This window comes from Macaca nemestrina, chromosome X (genome assembly GCF_043159975.1).
Source record: "Macaca nemestrina isolate mMacNem1 chromosome X, mMacNem.hap1, whole genome shotgun sequence".
NCBI classification, from domain to species: domain Eukaryota; kingdom Metazoa; phylum Chordata; class Mammalia; order Primates; family Cercopithecidae; genus Macaca; species Macaca nemestrina.
In genome coordinates, this window is record NC_092145.1 from 25,486,115 (window position 1) to 25,511,200 (window position 25,086).

The 25,086-nt window shown below is 42.3% G+C and overlaps 1 protein-coding gene across 2 annotated transcripts in view; it reads left to right on the forward strand.

Moving 5' to 3' along the window:
- Positions 1–2,339: 2,339 nt before the first annotated feature.
- Positions 2,340–25,086, forward strand: part of LOC105481451 (apoptosis inducing factor mitochondria associated 1) — a 36,892-nt gene continuing 14,145 nt past the window's right edge. The window contains exons 1-6 of one of the 2 annotated variants that reach the window (XM_011741080.2): positions 2,340–2,630; positions 11,709–11,851; positions 18,741–18,840; positions 20,427–20,551; positions 20,682–20,812; positions 22,747–22,837. In XM_011741080.2, the coding sequence (XP_011739382.1) occupies positions 2,525–2,630; positions 11,709–11,851; positions 18,741–18,840; positions 20,427–20,551; positions 20,682–20,812; positions 22,747–22,837 (696 nt within the window). In that variant the 5' untranslated portion in view covers positions 2,340–2,524. Of the gene's footprint in view, positions 2,631–11,708; positions 11,852–13,029; positions 13,161–18,740; positions 18,841–20,426; positions 20,552–20,681; positions 20,813–22,746; positions 22,838–25,086 lie in introns of both variants that reach the window. The other variant, XM_011741081.2, reaches the window with a different exon arrangement.

Below are 25,086 nucleotides of genomic sequence, written 5' to 3' on the forward strand. Positions count from 1 at the left end.
TAGGGCCTTGCTCTGTCATCCAGGCTGGAGTGAACGGGAGCAATCACTGCTCACTGCAGTCTCAGTCTCCTGGGCTCAAGTGATCCTCCCATCTCAGCTTCCTGAGTAGCTAGAACCACAGGCACATACTACCACGTCTGGCAAATTTAAAAAAAAAAAAATGTTAGAGATGAGGTCTCATTATGTTGTGCAGGCTGGTCTGGAACTCCTGGTCTCGAACAATCTTCCCACTCATCCTCCCAAAGTACTGGGATTACAGGCATGAGCCACTGCACCCGGCCCTGTAATTTCATTCTTTATCCCCATCCCACCAAAATAAATAAATAAAATAAAATAAGTAACTTCATTACCTGCAAAGTTAGGGCCAAACTCTTTTCCCAGTTCAAATCTGGCCCCACCATACTTGCCTGTGCTTATCACTGCTTCTTTTTCTTTTTTTTTTTCTTTTTGGAGACAGTCTTGCTCCATCACCCAGGCTGGAGTGCAGTGGCACAATCTCGGCTCACTGCAGCCTCCACCTCTCAGGTTCAAGCGATTCTCCTGCCTCAGTCTTCCTAGTAGCTGGGATTACAGGTGCACGCCATGGCGCCAGGCTAATTTTTGGATTTTTTGTAGAGACGGGGTTTCACCACGTTGGCCAGGCTGTTCTTAAACTCCTGACCTAAAGTGATCCACCTGCCTAGGCCTCCCAAAGTGCTGGGATTACAGGCATGAGCCACGGAGCCTGACCACATCAATACTTCTTAGTATGATGCCCCCTGAAAATGTGCTGGGGTTTGTTTTTTCTTAAACACTTCCAAGCCTTTTCATTTAACAAACAGCATGGTGCTTCCTCTATGACACTTTACAAATATTAGCTCATTTAGTCTTCCGAACATCCTCATGAGATTGGTATATGAGGAAAATGAGGCACAATTAAGTGACTTGCCCAGGTGGCAGAGCCATGATTCAATCTGGGTTGGTCTGGATCCAAGGTCAACATGTTTAACAATGAAAAATGTTATCTTTGGTCCCAAAGTATTCATCATCTGAAATATCATTCCTTTTCCTCCACGATTTGAATTTTACTACTCATCCTTCAAGATACAGCTCAAATAACTTCTTGTATGAAGTTCTTCCATAGCGATTCCATCCCATAGTCTTCTCTCTTGCTCTGTCCGGCACGACACCGGATATTAATTTCAATGACCGGTGTACGTCATCTCCCCAACTAGACAGTGGCCACTTCCTATACAGATGCTACGTCCAAATAAACCCATTGTAAATTGAAAATATCTTAAGTCAAAACTGCATTTAATACCCTGACAAACCCATCATAAAGTCGAAAAAACGTAAGTTGAACCATGGTTAAATCCAGATGCTCCTCGACTTACATGGGGTTAGGTCTCATTAAACCCATCATAAAGTCGAAAAATTGTTAAGTTGAACCATTGTGAGGGGTAAGTCGGGGACCATCCGTACTTTTCATACCCACTAGAGCCCCTTTTATAGTACAATCCAAGAGGCAAATGCTCAACAAATACTTGTTAAATGAATATGTAAGTTGAATATTTGAAACAGGCACATTTCATGCTCTGCATGCAGCCAAAACATTATTTCCAATTTAGCTTATATCTGGCAGAGTCAAAACACCTATTTATACTCAGCCCCTCACCTTACTCCCATAACTGAAAGTTCTGCTTAGAAGACTTCTCTTCCCATAAAGTCTGAGAAGCACAAACGCTTTTTGCTAACATCCTGCTCTCAAGCATCCTGAAACCACAGCAGGAGACCGTGTGTATCTGTAGCACCTGGTACAGCATCTAGGACACACAACTGCACTAAAAAATAAAGGTGACAGGCGGGAAGGAGAGCGCCGAATTACTCGTCCGCGAAACGGGTTGGGTGGGAAAGAGCCGGCAACTGGTAAAAGATGGCAGTACACGCCGGATCTGGGAAGCCAGGTTCCGCGCCTCGGACTCATGGAAAAATTGGATCTGGATCATAGCAAAAGAATCAGGAAGGCTTCAGTATCAAGTAACTAGTGGCCTAAAACCAAAAAACAAAGTGCGGTGCTGGGGCTACGCTGCTGTGAGATGCTGTTATCAGTTCCTGTCACCAACACAGCGACAGCACCAGGCACAACCGCCAATCAAAGCGGCCCCACGAGTCCCTCCTTGGACAGCTTCCTTAACTCGTTCAGTCCAACACCGTGCCACCAACTCGCGAATACTGGCTACCTAGAGCCAAGGTCTTTGCGAGCGTGCAGTCAGGTAGTGCATGCGCAAATCCTCTCGCCGTGCGGACCAATCGCAATGTGGCAGCGAGTGCTACGCCTGCGCAGTAGGCCTCCGGTCGCCGTTTCCCTCCCCCGGCTCTAGCAGGCCGGCTTCTCTGTCCAATGCCCACCCGGAGCTGGGAGGAGGAGTCTGCGTAGTGTGCGTGTGAAGAGACAGGGGGAGCTGGCCGGGGCTCGCGGTGTTTGACCCGTCGGTCGTGCGTGAGAGGAAAGGGAAGGAGGAGGACCCGAATAGCGGTCGCCGAAATGTTCCGGTGTGGAGGCCTGGCGGCGGGTGCTTTGAAGCAGAAGCTGGTGCCCTTGGTGCGGACCGTGTGCGTCCGAAGCCCGAGGCAGAGGAACCGGCTCCCAGGTGATTGACCCATTCCAGGCAGCCTCCAAGTCCAAGGGCCTGGCGCCTTAGGCTCTCTGTGCGTTGCAGCCCTCTACCCTCGCGTCCCCCGAGAAACTTAACACATAGTCGCGTGAATTCCAAATTGGCAGACTCCGAACCCTGAGTCTTGCAAGCGGAGGAATTGGTTCAGCCATGCCGACCTGACCTTCAAGAGATTTGAACCCAGTAGTCGGCCTGAGGCCTTTTCCGGGGAGCGTTTGCTGTTCTGGGATCCCAGAACAACTGGCCGTCGCCGCCTCCCCGCCATCCCCATTCCCCACCCCCCTTTTTAGAGCAATGAGGTCAAGTAGACTTTATCATTTACCGAATGAGACTTTAAACAGGACGTTTAAGACCTAAGCCTAAGTTTCTTGTGTAAATGAGGGTATTATCTGCTCAGCCTCGCAAACCATAGATGAGATCCATGGATTTGAATGCCCAGTGAAATAGAAACGGTGCAAGGCAAGTAAGGAGTCGGTCGGTTGTGCACCAGACACATAGAGAATTGGCCCAGAATTAATTGGAGATGCCTGAGCCGTGTAGTTCTTGGTGGTTTTTAAGGCTTCAAAGAAACAGTTTGCAGAACGCATTGTATTTGTCCTCCGTTAAGTTGTTCCATCAAATTTTAGAGCTGGAAGGGTTTTGTGGTAAAGTTCAACCCACTCATTTTATAGATAATAAACTGAGGCACAGAGAGGTGAAACTACTTGCCAAAGGTCACATCGTTAATAGGTAGAGCTAAGGATAGTTTGCTAGTCTCCAGGTCCTTAATCCCTTTGCTGTAACTCCATACTGCTTCCTAAAGTTGACCCCAAAAAGTTAAGAATGAATTCGGGTCTCTTCCCAGTAATTAGCCCATTGTACATCAGATATCCGTGAATTTATCTGAGCATGGCTTGAGCCTGCTTATTTTCGTACTGCATTACTTCATGGGGACAATGAATGATCCACCTGTAGGAGCTGCTTTAAAAAAAAATCAGTAATCTTTCAGTGTCCATCCCCAGGGCATTTGCAATGTCGGAAGTTATCCTTGAGGCTTTTACAATACAGAAACACCTGGGTGCTTTAAAAATAAAAAGTGGAAAATGTTTTCCTTGGGTTGTTAGGGTCTTTGCAAATGTGCATTTGAACAGTTTTTCCAGTTGCTATGCACAATGAAAATGTTTCCTGATAGGTGTATTTGAGTTATGTCCTGGGACATATTGCTCTTGGAACTTAAAACCTCTGCTCAGCTTTTAAACTAATGCCTTATCAATGGATGTCATCTTTGTGGGTTTTGTGCATTGAAATGATGGTGCTCTGTGCTTGTTGCACAGAAATTGAAATAACCTGAATTTTTATTTATTTTTATTTTTATTTTTTTTTGAGACGGAGTCTCGCTCTGTTGCTCAGGCTGGAGTGCAGTGGATGCGATCTCGGCTCACTGCAAGCTCTGCCTTCTGGGTTCACGCCATTCTCCTGCCTCAGCCTCCCAAGTAGCTGGAACTACAGGCACCCGACACCATGCCTGGCTAATTTTTTTTTTGTATTTTTAGTAGAGATGGGGTTTCACAGTGTTAGCCAGGATGGTCTCGATGTACTGACCTCGTGATCTGCCCGCTTTGGCCTCCCAAAGTGCTGGGATTACAGGCGTGAGCCACCGCGCCCGGCAATAACCTGAATTTTTTCATCCACACTGGCCTTTCAGACTTTGAGTAGTTGTTTTGCTTAAGTCTCACGACTTTTACCAGCATTCTAAAGTCTGACCAAAAGTTCTTATCAATTAAATATGCATTTGCAAAGTTAAGTTGATGTATTAGACATTGGAAAGTGGTTGGTGATGTTAGAACTACTGAAAAATACAGACTCCAGTGGTTTTTTCCACTGCGTGTCTTTGTTTGAAGGCAGTCTACTGTAGAATATATTCAGACTTCCTGACATATCCATCCACCTCTTTGCATACACTTATTCTTTGTCCTTTGGCCATGCACCAAAGTATGACATCACCTGCCTTTAAAAATGGGTGAGGGTAGTGTTACAATTTCAAAAAGAAGTTCTGATACTCTCATTATAGGAATTAACTCTGTTTTGTGGCTTGATTACTAATTGCCTTTAATCTGATTTCTTTTTCATGTAGTAGCATCTACCATGTGTTTTTGCACAGGTGAGAAAGAGCGAGGTTCGTTTATACACCATTTCTCCCTCCACCTTACCTTTAAACTTCCTTTTTTTTTTTTTTTTGAGACAGAGTCTCGCTGTGTTGCCCAGGCTGGAGTGCAGTGGAGTGATCTTGGCTCACTGCAGCCTCTGCCTGCCGGGTTCAAGCAATTCTCCTGCCTCAGCCTCCCGAGTAGCTGGGACTAGAGGTGTGCGCCACCACGCCTGGCTAATTTTTTGTATTTTTAGTAGAGACGGGGGTTTCACCATGCTGGCCAGGCTGGTCTCAAACTCCTGACCTCATGATCCGCCTGCCTCGGCCTCCCAAACCTTTAAACTTTAAACCTGCCTTGCAACTATCTCATTGACATCTGTCACCATTGTCAGGTTCATTTCCATTAGATGTTGCATTCTGCCTTAAAACCATGATAGCTACTGTTTATTTACTTTATTTATTTGGATGCTCTGCCTCCTTCCAGAAATGATTGAAGGTAACTCATAGTCAACACTCTATGTCTGCATTCAGACACAGAGGAGCAGATAGGTTAGATAATAGATATTTTCTGTTCTGTAATATTTTGTTTGGTCACCAAACACTGCCGCCCATGTTATCAAACTGATCACCGACTCCCTGACTGTAGGTTCAAATGTTTGAACATTTTTCTCTATTCGGAATCCTTCTCACCTCTTCAAAAAGGAAACTGAGCTCCTTGTGGGCAAGGATCCTGGCTTCCTGGACACTGCCAAATGTGACTTCTTTTTGAAGCCTAAAGGATTAGTCTTTCCCCGTTCTTTCTGCTGAGACAAGGCTTTGCAGAAGAAATTCTTTGGCAACTCAGCCTTTTCTGTAACCAGTTAATAAGTTAGATTTTCTAGAAATTTCTAACTTTTTGAGGGAGTTACTGCATGTCTTAGCTTTCTTCTAGATCATGTTTCCAAAAGTTGCCTGGTCATGTGAATCGCGTCGAGGACCAATTCCTAACCTTCTCCAGGAGAGAATTCTGGGAATCTGTATTTTAACGAGCCCCTTGACATTCATATGATCAGGCAAGTTTGGTAAATACTGTTTTGGATGAGTAATGACTCTTCCCCTTCTGTTTCACTGACGTAAGGATTAAAAAACCAAACTGAGCAATCTAGAGTATCTTGTAATTTGTATCAAGCTCATGTTCTCATATTCAGAATAGTAGCAGCCATTCTCCTAAACTAAATACTACCTGAGGACATGGATTATGTCCTATTTATTTTTGTGTCGTTAGCATCTTGTACCATCTCTGGTACATGGTAAATTCTCATGACTAAACCCTAGTACAGCATTGTGAAGGACTTAACTTTGCAGAAGAGAGATTTTATTTTCTGTTATCTAAATAATTTTTCCTTGTGTGTCTGTCATCAGAATGGTTCACGCTGTACTATAGTTATTGCTACTCTGTTTCTTCTAAAATTCCAGCAAGGATTGGTACTAAAAAACAAAAAAAGGCTGATACCCAGGCGCGGTGGCTCACGCCTGTAATCCCAGCACTTTGGGAGGCTGAGGTGGGCAGATCACCTGAGGCTGGGAGTTCGAGACCAGCCTGACCAACATGGAGAAACCCCATCTCTACTAAAAATCCAAAATTAGCCAAGCGTGGTAGCACATGCCTGTAATCCCAGCTACTCAGGAGACTGAGGCAGGAGAATTGCTTGAACCCGGGAAGTGGAGGTTATGGTGAACTGAGATAGCGCCACTGCACTCCAACCTGGATGACAGAGCGAGAATCTGTCTCAGAAAAAAAAAAAAGGCTGATAAACTTAAATAGTTGTTAGATTCCTTGTAAAGAATCATTTATCTACAATGGACAAACTAGGCTTGTCCTGTGTTTTTTTTTTGTTTGTTTTTTCCTTCAAACAGAGTCTTGCTCTCTTGCCCAGGCTGGAGTGCAGTGACGCGATCTCAGCTCACCACAACCTCCGCCTCCCGGGTTCAAGTGATTCTCCTGCCTCGGCCTCCCGAGTAGCTGGGATTACAGGCGCCTGCCACCACGCCCAGCTAATTTTTGTAGTTTTAGTAGAGACGGGGTTTCACTGTTTTGGCCATGCTGGTCTCAAACTCCTGACCTCATGATCCGTCCACCTCGGCCTCCCAAAGTGCTGGGATTATAAACGTGAGCCACCGCACCTGGCCATCCTGCGTTTTCTCCATGCTGGAAAAATCAGTTTGACACTCAGGAGACAAGTCTCAAGAACATATAGACCTCTTAACCATTGAGGATCCCTGGGTGCCTCAATTGTGAAGATGTGTTTTTGGAAAAGGCCTTTTGGGAGTATGGAAAAAACGGGAGATTGCAAAACCTACAGAAATGAACTTGCTAGTTTAGCTACTATTCTAAAGCTAGTCTGTGATATTTGAGGTTACTCATTTATGATTAAGCAACCTGAAATAAATGGAATCTGGCTAAAGCTTTTTTTTAAAAAAAAACCAAAACTCTAAGTTTATTATTTTATTTTATTTATTTATTTTTGAGTAGAGATGGGGTTTCACCATGTTGGCCAGGCTGGTCTCGAACTCCTGGCCTCAAGTGATCCACCTGCCTCGGCCTCCCAAGGTGCTGGGATTACAGGTGTGAGCCATTGCGCATGCCCTGGCTAAAATTTCTTTGCAAAGAATTATTTAAAATGTTCAGTTAGCCGGGCATGATGGTGCATACCTGTAGTCCCACCTACTCTGGAGGCTAAGGTGGAAGGATCACCTGAGCCCAGGAGTTTGAGTCTAGTCTGGGCAACATACCGATACCCTTTCATTTAAAAAAAAAAAAAAATTAATAGTAATAAGAATGTTCAGTCAATATCAGTAGAATTAGGAAGAATTTCTATTTTCTTCCTTCATTCATTAATTCAACAAATATTTATTGAGCAAACACCTACTATGCGTCAGGCGCTGTTGCGCAGGTCAAACTGGCTTCTTAAGAATGAAACCCTAAGTGTGAGGAAGAAATTGTACTGTATGTATGGTTTGACTGCAGAAAACCTAAAATAAGTAAACTGGTGCTATAATGAAAAGGAGTAAGTTGGCTTTTCTATGTTAGTAAGACAAGTGAAAAGGCATGTTTCAGTATTTCCTAACATTTTGAAGCTGTGGGGAGAAAGGTTTGTGAGGAATTTCATAGGGAAAAGAAAATGGGGGGAGGGGGAATGTAAACAGACAATACTTAGTATGTTTTACAAAATTAAAGTCACTTTGTAGGTATGCAGAAAGTTTTAAAAGTTGGTTTATTAATGATAGTAGTGTATTACATTTCTTTTCAAGCAGTAGTTTAAATATTAACCAGTTTACTTTTTTTTTTAAGTCAATTTACTTTTCCAGCCTGGGCAACATGGTGAAACCCCGTATCTACAAAAAATAGAAAAATTAGCTGGGCGTTGGTGGCTCATGCCTGTAGTCCCAGCTACATGGGAGGCTGAGGCTGGGGAATCTCTTGAGCCCAGGAAGCAGAGGTTGCAGTGAGCCGAGATCGTGCTACTGCACTCCAGCTTGGGGACAGAGTGAGACCCTGCCAAAAAAAAAAAAAAAAAAAAAAAGTCAATTTACTTTTGAATGCTTTTTTCTTTTTTTTTTTTTTTTTGGCAAATTGAGACAAAAGCTGCTGAACTTTCTCAAATCTACACACTTAGTATTATCAGTGTGTGAAAAGCAAGCAGAAAGAGAATAAACACAAGTATGATCTTAAAACAAATTTGTTATAATGTCTGTATTTAGGGTCTGTCTTCTGGAGGAGTAAACAGAATTAAAAAAAACAAAAACAAAAACAAAAAACGTTTATTTTTAGTAAATGAACCAGGGTTAGGGGTGGAGGACAAACTAAATTCATTGAACTAAATCACGTGGAACTTTTCTTAACCAGTTTCCTTTTCTAAGCTCTGAGAGTTACCACTTTCTACTTCTGATGGTTCATTATTTTTGTAAGCTTCTGAAAATCAAAAGCTTGCCCAGATTGAGATAAGCTTCTGCCCCACTCATGTTTTTATTTTCATGATTTGTCATTATTTCCAAATCTCAACCATTTTATTTCATGTGGTGATGAAGAGTTCTAAAAGCAGGTAAGAACAGTAAAGAAAATTACATTTCCTTTTCTACGAGTATAGATCTAAAGTCTCTTATCTGTAATTCAGAAATTGAAATTGAAATTTTAGAATGACCAAAATTTAAGACTATCAAGTTTTCATTTCTCATTTGCCAGTAAAACCTGACCTGAACTGGAGAGAGGCTACTTTATAATCTTTTTAAAATATCACTTAGCATGATTGGTCATATTAATATGTTTGACTATGAGTTGCTGCCCTTTACCTTGCTAGCTGTCACTATGTGGTATATGCCCCATATGCTTAAGACCAGATAATTCAAAGTTCCAAAATACACATGGTCCCCAGGATTTCAGATGAGAGACCACAGATCCACACTGGGCTTGTTTTACCCGTCTGTGGCCTAACATTATGAAAGCAAGGGGGAAATTCCTTCTCTAATCTCTGCAAGTATACATGGGATGCTACTACCAGTGTCCATTCTGTTTGTCTGTTAAAGCCTAGACAGGACAGGAACATATGTGTCAGCCTCTAGGCTAAGCTTGTCCAACCTGCAGCCCAACACAAATTTGTAAACTTTTAAAACATTATGAGATTTTTTTGCGATTTTTTTTTTTTTTTTTAGCTCATCAGCTATGGTTAGTGTTAGTATATTTTTTATGTGGCCCAGGACAGTTCTTCCTCCAATGTGACCCGGGGAAGCCAAAAGATAGGATGTACCTGCTCTAGATGGATGTTTCTCAATGTGTGGTCCCCATCCTAACAGCAACAGCAGCAACAGCAGCATCCCCTGGGAACTTGTTAGAAATGCACATTATTGAGCCCCATCCCAGATCTATTGAATCAGAACCTCTGGACCTGGGGCCTGGCCGGCTTTGTTTTATAAACCCTTCAGGGCATTCGGATACACTCTCAAGTTTGAGAACCACTGCTCTAGATTGGGGTCTGCCAACTACAGCCACAGGCCAAAGCCAGTCAGTCACCTGCTTTTGTGTGCCCCAGGAGCCATGAGCGGGTTTTGCTTTTTTTTATTTTTTTTCCTTTTTTCTTTTTCTTTCTTTGAGACAGAGTTTCGCTCTTGTTGCCCAGGCTGGAGTACAATGGCGCAATCTCGGCTCACCGCAACCTCTGCCTCCTGGGTTCAAGCGATTCTCTTGCCTCAGCCTCCCGAGTCGCTGGGATTACAGGCATGCACCACTAGTGGCCTGGCTAATTTTTTGTGTTTTTAGTATAAGCAGGGTTTCTCCATGTTAGTCAGGCTGGTCTCTAACTCCCGACCTCAGGTTATTCGCCTGCCTCGGCCTTCCAAAGTGCTGGGATTACAGGTGTGAGCCACTGCGCCTGACCTTTTTTCTTTTTTCTTTTCTTTTTTTTTTTTTTTTTTTGAGACGAAGTCTCACTCTGTCGCCAGGCTGGAGTGCAGTGGCATGATCTCGGCTCACTGCAAGCTCCGCCTCCCGGGTTCACGCCATTCTTCTGCCTCAGCCTCCCGAGTAGCTGGGACTACAGGCGCCCACAACCGCGCCCGGCTAATTTTTTGTATTTTTAGTAGAGACGGGGTTTCACCGTGGTCTCGATCTCCTGATCTTGTGATCCACCCGCCTCGGCCTCCCAAAGTGCTGGGATTACAGGCGTGAGCCACCGCGCCCGGCCTGCCCAGCTAATTTTTAAAGGGGTTTCACCATGTTGGCCAGGTTGGTCTTGATCTCTTGACCTTGTGATCTGCCCGCCTAGGCCTCCCAAAGTGCTGCGATTACAGGCGTGAGCCCCTGGCCTACATTTTCTAAATGGCTGAAAAAAATTAAAGACAATTTCGTGACACATGAAAATTATATAAAATATAAACTTCAGTGTCCATAAAGTTTTATTGGAACATGGCCACATTCATTCATTTATGTATTGTCTTTGGCTGCTTTTATGCAGCATCAGCGGAATTGAGTAGTTGCAGCAGACACCAAATGGCCCAGAAAGCTGAAAATATTTACCATCTGGTTCTTTGCAGAAAAAAATTGCTGCTCTAGGTTGATAGTCAACAAACACGAGGAATAATCACAGAGAAGGTACACTGAGACCTTCCTTTATCTGAAAATGTCAGCATCTCCCTAGAAAAAGAAATCTACAGAACTCACATATTTCTATGTACGGGTGTTGTTATGATCATCACATCATTACATAGCTCTGCATAGTTTTACATCAAAATAACCTTTGTATTATTTTGGAGGAGTAAGAGCCAAGGAGTTGCTGGACACTTTAAATTTTGTCATTATAAAAAATATTTCATAGTCCAAAATTTTTTAGTTCTTTGGGGGAGAGAAACTCATTTAAAATTTTATTTTTCTGATTTTCTTCTGAGCTTTAACATTTCTGTATTCCAGGACATATTACCTTTCATGCAAGATTGAACTGTGTCCTGGTTAGAGTGTGTTGCGTTTTATTTTGTGCAAGATTGGAGCCATTTAGATTACTCCTTAAATGGTTATTATAATGTCCCAGGTAGCCCATGGTTAACTTTGTATATCTACCTATTCAGTCATCTTTCTGTGTTTACTTCATTTATGGGAAAGACATGAAGGGAGAGGTATCTGATGAACTATTCATGTTTTTCATGATCTTTTCTGGAAGCTGAAGATTTCCTCACTGGGCAGCATTAAATTTTACTCTTAAAAACTTCAGCAACTTAAGAGTGTTCATTCAGCTGTCTGTAGTATTTATGTATGCAGTTTTTATGATGTTTTTCTTGATCATTTAACGGTGAATATCTGTGGGCAGTAAGTCTTGTACAGTGCACTGACGTTTAATCATAAATATGTATTAACTATTTTATTTTTGTATGTGTGTGTCTTAATAAATTATGTTTCTTAGGCAACTTGTTCCAGCGATGGCATGTTCCTCTAGAACTCCAGATGACAAGACAAATGGCTAGCTCTGGTGCATCAGGGGGCAAAATCGATAATTCTGTGTTAGTCCTTATTGTGGGCTTATCAACAGTAGGAGCTGGTGTCTATGTAAGTAGAAAAGCAGCGTGTGTAAAGAAGCTGCCAAACAGCTCCCATTAATAGACTCGATAGTACTCTGCTTTAAAACTTTTGCAACTAATTCCCCTTTCTCCTTTTGGGAAAAATTTCAAAAAGCTTTCTTTTAAGTGCCTGCTGCCTAATATCTTATGGGAGCCAATTCGGGAATGACTGAAATTTAATCTCATGTTGATTGATTTCTGCTCTTTTCACTTGTCTTTTTCCTCTTTACTTGAAAGCCACTGTGTTTTCCTAGATTCAAGTAACCCACAAAATTGTACCTGTTTTCTTGGATGTCACACACTAACCTGTGAATAAAGTCAAAATCCATTGCAGCTCCTTAGCACAATATTTGATTTTGACCTATTTGTCAGACATTTTATTTTTCCTCAGCTTGAGGTTCACATTAAAAAACAACAGCCTTCAATAAAAAATATTAAGTATTCCTAAAAGGAAAGCTATCCCTGAATCTCACCCAAAGACTAAATTACAGAAGCAGGGCTAGTATCACTGATTTTAGAATGGAGTTTGTTTGAGGTGAGAAATAAGGTGTTTAATTGCTACGTAGTATTAGCACCATTATATCTCCTTAAATGAACTCCGATCAGCTTAGCAGGTCACAGAGGAATTATTCTGTGGGTGTTTTTTCCCTAACTTGGCAGGGTTTACTGTGACTAAGCTGATCAGTCTAAAGTTGGATCCTGTAAGGTTGAGTGAACCAACTTAGATAACACCTAGTAACACCTTGATTGAAGCAAGCTGTTTGTTTTACTTATTAAGCCATTACAAGTTTAGGGGTTTTTTTCTACATTGGTAAGACAGTGAATTTATCTTTGTTCCTTGGTTGCTAGGTTAAAGAAAGGGACGTGAAAATTATTTGAAGCTACCTATATCCTCATGCTCTGATGTGACTCCCAAATGGACAAGAAAAGTAGATAGTTCTTGCCTGTTGTGAGTCAAATCAGAGTAAGAAATAGGTGAGAGCTGTCTGATAATGTGATTTGATGAAATATACATTCTGCAATCCTGGAGCAGCATTTTTTTCTTTTTTCTTTTTTTAGCACAGGGTAACCAAAACTGCTTCCCTGCCTTTGTATTGAATGTTTCTTCATTAATTCTTAGTGCTCTATTTCCTTTTGTTTCTCTCTTGGCCTTATCTTTACCTACAGTTGTGCAGTCTCATCACCTAGGATCCCCTTCTAGATCACTAGCATCTACAGGTGCTTCTGGGAAAGATGGCAGCAACCTAGTGTACTTCTTAATTGTAGGAGCAACAGTCACTGGGGCAGGAGTTTATTATGTAAGATGCTTACACTAAAATATATTTTGGGGTAGGGTGGGTGAGACCATGGCACTAATGAAAACTTGATACATTAGAATATAATAAAACATTCACAGCATGTGCTTTCTCTAGGTGTTTATTAAAGGGACATTGTCAGTCACTAGCGAGTCCTCAAATCTCATTCTTCAAACTGTTGAAGTCCTACCAGATATAGCTAAAGCCACAAGTCTAATGATGATCACAAATCCTCATCATTACCTCTTTCTTTGAAACTTTTGCCAATTTTATAATGATTTTGTATGATACCAAATTATATTGTGCTTTAGTGCTGCATATCTAACAAGACAGTCTCAGACTAAATGGTAAATAAGCAAATAAAGGTAATGTGAACACCTTCCATTTTTGAATCATTTTAGGTAAAATGTAATTTTTGTGTTTTGTGGGAAACAATCAGCCAGACTTTGACTGTGAAAAGGCATTTTATTGAATGCTTCTGAGGAGATCCAAAAAGCCATAGAAATTGCAATATTCTCCCTATCTACCTTTCCACCTGCAGCCTCTATTTCAAAGTAAATTCATTTGGCAGTGTCCCTTTGTAATCTCTAATTTGGTCAAAAGTGGCTGAAGCAGTACAAGCTAACACATTCATGTAGATTGCTTTCTTTAATGCCTCTCATTCGTAATTCAGATACTACCCTCTGAGCCTTACTTTTTCCATTTCATATCTCTCAACTTTTCCCATCAGTTCCACCCCATTCATTCAAAAATAGATTAAAGCCTTTGTGTTCAGTATGTTGGTAACAATTTAAACCTGATAAATTCCTGGTCTGTGTTGCTGTACCAGAGTTGGATGGCTTCCACAGAGTTGACCATGCAAATTCTCTTGATGCCAAGCTACAAGACAGGGCTGGTCACTGTTCTTTTCTCCTGCCTTAGAAATATCTAAGAAGCACAAGTTCCTCTCAAGTCATTCAGTTAAATGCCTCATTGTACTCTGTGTTTATCCAACACTGGTAATAATGAAGCTACTGTATTATAAAGTGGTTCCAGGTTAAATGATAAGCTTTTGTCTACCTACAACTGTTATTGAACTGTTATGTACAGTTTTGTTTTAAATCATTGAAAACTTGATCTGAGGTGGCTTAGTTTTTTTGTCTGAAATTGGTATTAGTCTCAAGAGAACGATGAATTTAAAATCGATGTTCAGATTTGATCGGATATTGCTGTAAGTTGTTGGGAACGTTTGTATTAGTTTATTGGGCTGCCATAACAAAACACCACAGGGCCGGGCGTGGTGGCTCAAGCCTGTAATCCCAGCACTTTGGGAGGCCGAGACGGGTGGATCACGAGGTCAGGAGATCGAGACCATCCTGGCTAACACGGTGAAACCCCGTCTCTACTAAAAACTACAAAAAACTAGCCGGGCGAGGTGGCGGGCGCCTGTAGTCCCGGCTACTCGGGAGGCTGAGGCAGGAGAATGGCGTAAAAACCCGGGAGGCGGAGCTTGCAGTGAGCTGAGATCCGGCCACTGCACTCCACCCTGGGCGACATAGCGAGACTCCGTCTCAAAAAAAAAAAAAAACAAAAAAAAACAAAACAAAACACCACAGACTGAGTGGCTTAAACAACAGAGGTTTATTTTCTCATAGCTCTGAAGGCTGGAAAGGCCAAGATCAAGGTCAGACAGGGTTCAGTTTCTGTTGAGGGCTCTCTTCTTAGCTTTCAGACAGCCACCCTCTTGCTGTGTCCTCACATGGTTTTGGGGGGTGGGGGGCAGACAGGGAGAAAGAGTGAGCAAGGGAACTCTGGTGTCTTCCCTTTCCTATATGAGCTCCAGCCCTATCTGATTAGGGCCCCACCCTTAAGACTTCATTCAACCATTATCACCTCCCCAAAACCCCATTGCCAAATACCACACATAAGGGGTTAAGGCTTCAATATAGGAATAGGAAACATTCAGTCCATAACAGTGAGCAGTATTTCTTCGTAACTTTTTTCTCTCATTTGAAGAAATGTTCCTAAGTATAAATATTACTTTGGCAATTCCTTTATTGGGAGCTCTTTACCTCCCTCCCACTTTACCCTCCAAAAAGAAGGGAGTAAACTGCCGACTTTCAAAAATTTTTACCATGATCTGCAGTGAGAAATACATTTCTCTTACAACCCATTTTATGACCACAAATACATAAAACAGAAACAGAGCTTCAAAAACGACTCTTACTAGGTGTCATGTAATTACTCTAGCTTCTGTTCTCTTCCATTTGTGTCTGCGTCTAATGCTGGTTGCAACCTACTAAATTGACTTCACAACCCACTAACGGCATGCAACCACGGTTTGAAAAACACTGATTTCAACAGTGCTTCCGCTGCTTGGATTGTAAATATGAACTTCTGATTCGGATTGATGTGAGAGTTTTTCCTCTTTTTGCTGGTAACTTTCACTAGGACCTGAGGCAGATCCTCAAATCTCAGTCCTCTATTTTTTGTTGGTGGGCAGAGCCAAAGTAGCCTTTAGAATATTTAATAAGATTTCGTATTTGGGCCCTTTGCCATTGTTAAACTATGGGATTGCGTTGCCTCATTCAGAAAATGACCTGTTGCCTTTCAAATCCCATTAAGTTGGATAAATGCCACCATATTCATCTGTTTAGAAAAGTTGTCTTCATGGCCGGGCGCGGTGGCTCAAGCCTGTAATCCCAGCACTTTGGGAGGCCGAGACGGGCGGATCACGAGGTCAGGAGATCGAGACCATCCTGGCTAACACGGTGAAACCCCGTCTCTACTAAAAAAATACAAAAAAACTAGCCGGGCGAGGTGGCGGGCATCTGTAGTCCCAGCTACTTGGGAGGCTGAGGCAGGAGAATGGCGTGAACCCGGGAGGTGGAGCTTGCAGTGAGCTGAGATCCAGCCACTGCACTCCAGCCTGGGTGACAGAGCAAGACTCCGTCTCAAAAAAAAACAAAAAACAAAAAAAAGAAAAGTTGTCTTCACTAATAGTTTTCATAAATTTATAGTTTTTCTTAACCTGACATGTATTCATGTCATTAATTGGAAATCTGTGCAAACTAGGAGTACAGAAACCCTTGGGGGAAAGGTAAAGAAATAAATACATTTATATATATATCAGACATACCAACCTCATTCTTGCTCTTTCCCGACTAAACCTAGATATTTCTTGGTCTGCTCTTCCCTTCATGTGTAAGCCATTAGCAAGTGTGAGCTGGGCTTAGGCTATTTTGGGATATTCCTCTCAATGAACATGGCCCCTGTTTATTTCTCTTTTCATTCATGTTGACCAGAGTAAGCCATCTTTTTAGGTAAAACCTCATCTCTCCTCTCGTCTCGTCTCGTCTCTTCTCTTCTCTTCTCTTCTCTTCTCTTCTCTTCTCTTCTCTTCTCTTCTCTTCTCTTCTCTCTTCTCTTTTCTTGAGAAGTTTTCCCCTCTAGGTTTTTTTTGTTGTGTATTTGTTTTTGAGACAGAGTCTCGCTCTGTCACCCAGGCTGGAGTGCAGTGGTGCGATCTCGGCTCACTGCAGCCACCATCTCCCGGGTTCAGGTGATTCTCTTGTCTCAGCCTCCCTAGTAGCTGGGATCATAGGCGCACCCCACCACACCTAGCTACATTTTTTATTTTTAATAGAGACGGGTTTGCTATGTTGGCCAGGCTAGTCTCGAACTCCGGGCCTCAAGTGATCCCCCCAACTTGGCCTCCCAAAGTGCTGGAATTACAGGCGTCAGCCACCGTGCCCAGCCAAAGTCCCTTTCTTAAATGTTTTTAAGGTATGAGTAAATACTGGACTTGTGTATTAGTATCTGATGCCAAGATAAAAACTCTTCCTGAAATTAATGTTAATTGAATTCGTTTATTTGATAAATTTAGTAGTAAATTCAAGGAGTAGCTATTGTCTTTTTACATACAGTACTTCTTTCTACTTCATTTGTCACAATGTTAAATGCTTCCAGGTTAAACCCAGCTCTCAGGGTCCAGGTTCCTCAATTGCAGCACATTGCCAGGAAGGAAGTCATAGAAGTATTCTTAGAATATGTTTTATGGGGTCGGGTGCGGTGGCTCACATCTGTAATCTCAGCACTTTGGGAGGCCGAGGTGGGCAGATCACAAGGTCAAGGGTTCGAGACCAGCCTGGCCAACGTAGTGAAACCCCCACCTCTACTAAAAATACAAAAATTATCTGGGCATGGTAGCGTGTGCCTGTAGTCCCAGCTACTCTGGAGGCTGAGGCAGGAGAATCACTTGAACCTGGGAGGCGGAGGTTGTGGTAAGCTGAGATCACGCCACTGCACTCCAGCCTGGGCAACAGAGTGAGACTACGTCTCAAAAAAAAAAAAAAAAAAGAATATGTTTTATGATAGTTCCTCTGATTGTCTTTACTTTCTCCTACAATTAATTAATCTGAGATTTCATTTGACATATGTTCACTTAAATTCCTGTTTTGTTTACCTTGTGGGGTACAAAAGAGTGAAAGCGTTGTAGGTTTTTTTTTTTTTTTTGAGACAGAGTCTCACTCTGTCGTCTACACTGGAGTGCAGTGATGTGATCTCAGCTCACTGCAGCCTCCACCTCCTGGGTTCAAGCAATTCTCATGCCTCAACCTCCCAAGTAGCTGGGACTACAGGCGTGCATCACCTCACCCAGCTAATTTTTGTATTTTTAGTAGAGACGGGGTTTCACCATGTTGGCCAGGCTGGTCTCAAACTCCTCACCTCAGGTGATCTGCCCACCTCAGCCTCCCAAAGTGCTGGGATTACAGATGTGAGTCACCATGCCCAGCCAAAAGCATTATAATGTCAAGTCATTCTTGCCTACCTTTTCTTTAAAAGGTCTCCAATAAACTCTGGTGCTGTATGTTAAAAAAAAAAAACAACACAACTAGTCATAATGGTAAAATTACCCTTTTCCAATTTGAAAGGCTAGAGAAGATAGAATATTTGGAATATAACAGGTGTTTAAGCAAGGTGTTTGACCCCCTAGTAAATAATCTGTGTGTAGTTTTTCTGAATGAGATCCCTTTTACCTCGTGAGTTTAGGAAAAGGACAGACCATTGAGGGAATGATGGGTAACTCTCTAAAAATAGAATACAGGCGGCCATGTTTCTGACCACTATGTGAGTACGCAGCAAAAGCCAGAATGTTGACCAGGAAAACTTGTGTCCCAGCTTCCTACCCGGGACCCCTATAGATTGATTTCACAGCTAGTGTCCAGCATAGTCCAAACCCCCATTCTGTGCTTCATATAAAGATTAGCCCTTTCTAGTGCTTTATTCTTCTAGTATAAAATGTTTTTTTCTTTTTTCTTAAACTGTACATTCAGAATAAAATATGGGGAGAATTCTTTACAGAGAGCCTAAAAATCTGAAACTGGAATATTTTCATCTGCTTACACATATTTTTTCCATACCAAGCATGTGCACACCCAGTATTTTTTATTTCTTAAGAAAACAACTTTGTCTTAGTGGTTTTGACATAGAGGAACTAACATCAGATAGACAAAAGCTTCTCATTTAATTGAAAGATAATATTACTTACAGTATGAGCTAGCTGTATGGTGAAATAAACTTTCTCCATGTTTGGATCTGCAGGTCTACAAGATTATAAAAGAGGATGAAAAAAGATACAATGAAAGAATTTCAGGGTTAGGGCTGACACCAGAACAGAAACAGAAAAAGGCCGCATTATCTGGTGAGTATTCCCTTAATTCTTGCTATGATTTGAGACTCACAAAGGGAAAGTTATAAACAGTTGGGGTGCTGTGATTCATGGATGTCTTGTAGAAGCAATGGTGGTATGAGATTGCAAGCATCTAGAAAGTATGGTATTACCCTAGAACTGGGAGTGATTTAAAGCATTTGGCTGAAATTTGGGTTTGAGAATAAAGCTAGTGATGATTATGATTGGTTGTTTTTCTGTATATTAATATTAGTCTCTTGGCTGGGCACGGTGGCTCACACCTGTCATCCCAGCACTTTGTGAGGCCGAGACGTGCAGGTCAACTGAGGTCAAGAGCTCGAGACCAGCCTGGCCAACATGGTGAAACCCCATCTATACTAAAAATACAAAAATTAGCCAGGTGTGGTGGCAGGCACCTGTGATCCTAGCTACTCGGGAGGCTGAGGCATGAGAATCACTTGAACCCAAGCAGCACAGGTTGCAGTGAGCCAAGATCACACTGCTGCACTCCAGCTTGGGCGACAGAGCAAGACTCTGTCTTTAAAAAAAAAAAAAAAAGAAAGAAATATCTTAAAAGGCAAGCTTAGCAAGGAAAACTATTGGAAAAGAGATGAAAACCATTTTTTTTTTTTGAGACGGAGTTTCACTCTTTTTGCCCAGGCAGGAGTGCAGTGGCCTGATCTTGTCTCACTGCAACCTCCGCCTCCTGGATTGAAGCGATTCTCCTGCCTCAGCCTCTGGAGTAGCTAGGATTACAGGCACACGCCACCATGCCTGGCTAATTTTGTATGTTTAGTAGAGACAGGGTTTCACCATGTTGGCCAGGCTGGTCTTGAAACCCTGACCTCAGGTGATCCGCCTGCTTCAGCCTCCCAAAGTGCTGGGATTACAGGTGTGAGCCACCACACTCGGCCAAAAGCCATTTTTTAAATGAGGAAATTCTTCTGGTTTTGTTCCCCTGTTTTGTTCCCTTTTTGAGTCTTTGCAGTTTCGAGTTGCTAAAGGTATATTTGCTTTCCTAAAGCACATACCCTAGCCATCACTTCCATTTCACATGATTCGCTTCAATTTTCAGAGAGGAATGTTTTAATCCTTTAATAAGCCCCACAACTCTGGGTGGGCAGTTTGTTCTGCTTTTTTCAAAAGCACCTCCTTATTCTTGAACATTGTATAATAATCCCCAATTGACCCCCTGGATTTTCTCCCTTTGTTGCTAATGGAAGGTGAAACTGAGCTTGATATTTTCCTGGTGATCTCTAGGAAATTGATGGGAAGGGCAGAAGCCTACTGATGTATACTTTCTAAATGTTTTAGAAGTAACTAAATATTTAAGCCATGTCCTAGTACCAGTTCAGAACTGATGAATGAATGACATTGGTGAAATCATTCTCCTATTTGTCACTTATGAAATGAAAGGGATACTTGCTTTTCCTCTCCCATCAGGATGCTGTGAAGATTGTTAAGGTTAATGTAGGTCCTATGTTTTGCTAGCTTTATGTGGAGGATTGAGACAAGTGCAAGGTGATTTTTTTTTAACAGTGGCAAAGAATCATCTGAGACTTCAAGAAGATTCATCCAGTGTGTTCTGTTGCTTTCAGCTTCAGAAGGAGAGGAAGTTCCTCAAGACAGCGTGCCAAGTCATGTTCCTTTTCTGCTAATCGGTGGAGGCACGGCTGCTTTTGCTGCAGCCAGATCCATCCGGGCTCGGGATCCTGGGGCCAGGGTAAGGTACATGTTTTTTTTGGCTTGGTGCAGAGGGTACAGTCTGCAAGTATTTAGCTAATGTGAACGTTTTGACATTTGCCTCTTAAATTACTTGGCTCTGATAAGCATCATGATTTTTATGTCTGAAGGTGCTGATTGTATCTGAAGATCCTGAGCTGCCATACATGCGACCTCCTCTTTCAAAAGAACTGTGGTTTTCAGATGACCCAAATGTCACAAAGACACTGCGATTCAAACAGTGGAATGGAAAAGAGAGAAGGTGTGTTTGCTTATGTAAAATGAGCCTGACTAACAACTTCAGCTAAGCACAGAGAGTAGGTTAGGATTTTGCCACTGACTGTGTGCAGTGAATAGGAGGGATGACTTGGCTGTCCACTAGAGTCTACTACGGTCCACACTTGGTACAGCTTAGAGATAACAGTCTACAAAGGGCAAGAGTCCTGGATTCTGTTACCAGATCTACCAACAGTTGATGGTGTAATATTGGCCTCTGAAATACTAATGTTCCTATTTCTGGAACCTTTATGTTAAGTTTCTTTAGGTGAAGATCAACTTGGCCTGTATTGTCACTTCTTTTTTTTTTTTTTTTTTTTTTTTTTGAGACAGAGTCTTGCTGCTCTGTCACCAGGCTGGAGTGCAGTACAGTGGCACAATCTCAGCTCACTGCAACCTCCACCTCCCAGGTTCAAGCAATTCCCCTGCCTCAGCCTCTCAAGTAGCTGGGATTACAGGCACGCACCACCACGCCCAGCTAATTTCTTTGTATTTTAGTAGAGACGGGGTTTCACCATGTTGACCAAGATGGTCTCGATCTCCTGACCTTGTAATCTGCCCCGCCTCGGCCTCCCAAATTGCTGGGATTACAGGCGTGAGCCACTGCGCCCAGCCATCACTTCTTTATACTTGCCTAGACATGTCCTACAAGAGCAGAAGAAAAGAAACTATTTAACAGCACTCTCTTTGACAGCCTAGCAGGCATTTAGAATTTCAGGAGTAGAGTAGGAAGACTGTAAGGAAGAGCCTCTGTTAGAATTTTTGCATGACAGACTTGGAGATACAGGTCCAGAAGCTTTTTCCTTTTGAAGGACAACATAGATCTCTTAATTTTAGTACCATGTTCTTTGGGTTCCAGTTTTTTTCTCATTGGTGACCGCTTTGATACCGGACCAAATTTTACAAACTTACCCTTCTCCCTCACCCCCACTATCATGTTCCATTTTCAAACAGGATGTATACTTTCAATTAAGTTAGTGGCTAACTTTATATGTATATTTATGCATATATACATACATACATACATACATACATACATACATACATATTTTTAGAGACAGGGTCTGGCTCTGTCACCCATGCTGGAGTACAGTGGCCAAATCGTAGCTCACTGCAGTCTCAAACTCCTGGGCTCAGGTGATCCTCCCACCTCAGCCTCCTGAGTAACTAGGACTATAGGTGTGTACCACCATGTGCTTTTTATTAATTTAAAAATTTTTTTTCTAGAGATGAGATCTTGCTATGTTGCCCAATCTGTTCTCAAACTCCTGGCCTCAAGTGATCCTTCCACCTTGGGCTCCCAAAGCACTGGGGTTACAGACCTGAGCCACTGCACCCAGCCAATATTAATTAATTAATATTAATATATCATAGTTGATAACTGTTTGAGGCAGAGTCATCTCAGGAGCTAGAATTAGTTGTTCCATTGAAGAGCACCATTCTGGACAACCCATTTGGGTGGATATGTGAATACCAGCTCCGTGAGTGCTCCACTTGTTCTTACTTTGAAATGAAACTAAATCTAGAGCAAGATCCTCAGCCTCAGCACTATAGACATTTGGAGCAGGATAACACTTTGCTGGGAGTGGGGAGCTGTCCAGTGCATCGTAGGATGGTTAGCAGCATCCCTGGCCATTACCCACTGGATATGAGTAGCATCCTTACCCAAGTTGTTACAACCTAGATTGTCTCTGGACACTGGCAAACATCCCCTGGGGGCAAAATTGCCCCAGGTTGAGAACTCCTGATCTGGATGCCTGTATGTAAGCAAGTCATGACCACGATTTAATAGACTTGGACACTTACTTTGGAAAACGTCCCTTACAGTTTCTGATAATGGAAACAGTTTTATTAAAGCTATGGGGGAAGCTGATAACAGTTCCACATGCTTATAATATTCTCCCTCTCTGCTCCATACAGCATATATTTCCAGCCACCTTCTTTCTATGTCTCTGCTCAGGACCTGCCTCACATTGAGAATGGTGGTGTGGCCGTCCTCACTGGGAAGAAGGTGAGCTAGTAGACCGCTTCCTTTGTCAGGCTGTACGTATGTGCCCACCAGCCAGTATGGTGATGTGTGTTTCCATTACCATTTATGTCTGTCCTGCCATTGTAGCTCATCAAAGAAGGATCAAGCTGCTTTAGGTTTAATAATGCTGAGTGTGTCTTTCTGGGGAAAGCACTAGTATCAAAGCCTAGGGTAGCATGCTGACTCAACTTGACCCTAAAAGCTGTTATCTCTCCTATTTGCTCTTCTACCCTTCCTCATCCTTCCTACTTTCCCACGCTAACTTCTCTCTGGGATTATTGATGAGAAAAGATTGACAAATATGTATTATTCATTATAGTAAAATAATTTGGGCATAACTCAGCATAGAAGATATTGTTAGACTTTAGAAGGTGAGTGTCTGAGTAATAAGGTCAGTTATTAGAGGGTATTTCTGGAGTCCCAGGATGGTTTTGTTATATTTTATTGTTGTTAATGGCAGGTACTAGAGTGTGTGTGTAAACTAATGGCAGTGTTCCAATAGGGAGGTGTTTTCTGAAGGAGCAAAAGCCCAGAGTAGATGAGATACACAGCATAAATGGAGGGATTGTCATTTGTTAGGAACATACCCACTTCTCCTATAAGGGGACATTAGACAGAGAAGATGGATATAGGTTTGTTGATAAGCTGGTAATGAGACATTGTGTCCCCTATGTGTAAACAACACTCAGGCCCTGCCCTCTAGGGGCTAACTGTATTAGGCAGAAACATAAATACATAATCATAACACATAGGTGTGTAGTAAGAGAGATCTGTGCACTATGTTGTGGGAAATACTGGGAAGCATGCCCAATTGAGTGATGACATCAGGAAAGGCTTTCTGGAGGAGAAGGTCTTACAGAATGGGCAGTCTTATGGAATGAAGAGGCATTCACCAGACTAGAGAAGAGTGAAGAGCATTCAAGTAAAAAAGAACAGCATTTAAGCAGAAGCACAGGGGTACAAAAAAGCATGTTTGGTGCCAGGAAATAGAAGCAGCTCGGTACTGACAGAGCTGACAGAGCAGTTAGGTACAAATTAGGAAGTGGCAAGAGATGAAGCAGGGGGCCTGATTGTGGAGGGCTTTGCATGAAAGAGCTTTTTCTGCACTGGAGAGCTGGGGAGCTGTTGCATTTTAGGCAATTGAATTTTAAATAATCACTATTGGCTGTGAGGAGGATGGATTTCAGTGAGACAAGACTAGAGGGAGACCATTTCAGAGATTATTGCAATAATCTAGGCAACAGGTGATGAGAGCCCAAATTAGAATAGTAGTGGTGTGATGATGATGATGAAGAAGAAAGTAAGAGGTAAAATTTGTATAGTACCTATTCTAATCTTGTAAGCACAGTTATTAAATGCTTTATGTGTACCATCTCATTTTATCCTCCCAATAATCTTATGAGGTGAATATTATTTCCCTCTTACAGAGAAATAAGTTGAAATTTTTAAAAATAAATAAATTTTAAATAATTTGCCTAAACTCACATAGCTAGTAAGCGGTAGAGAGAGAATTTGAACCCAGGTCTGTCTGAAGCCACAGAATTGGAACCCAGATATTCTGATTCCAGAGCCTATTAATAGCATCAGTGTACAGTGTATTAATTTTTTTTTTTTTTGAGACAGATTCTCACTCTGTTGCCCAGGCTGGAGTACAGTGGTGTGATCTTGGCTCACTGCAACCTCTGCCTTCCAGGTTCAAGTGATTCTCCTGCCTTAGCCTCCTAAGTAGCTGCATGCGCCACCATACCTGGCTAATTTTTTTTTGTCTTTTTAGTAGAGACGGGGTTTCACCATGTAGGCCAGGTTGGTCTCGAACTCCTGACCTTGGGTGATCCACCCACCTTGGCTTCTCAAAGTGCTGAGATTACAGGCATGAGCCATCATGTCCAGCCAGTATTACTTCTTGATAGAAAGGTGAAGAGAAGTAGGGCGCACACTTGAGGCATGCTTAGGAGGCGTGCTTGATGAGGCTTGGTGGTTGGTTAAAGGTAGGAGATGGAGGAGGCAAAGATGATTTTCTAATTTCTAGCCTGCATGTCTGAGTGGATGGCAGGGTACCCCCAGCTGAAAAAGACATTACAAGAGGAAGAGCTAGTTTAAGGGAGAAGATAGAATTCAGTTTTAGACCATTAAGTATGAAGTGGAATATCTGTGTGAAGGTGTCTTCTGGGCAGTTGGACATATGACTGCTACGCTCAGGGGACCTGGGCTCAGACAGAGAGTCGAGAATC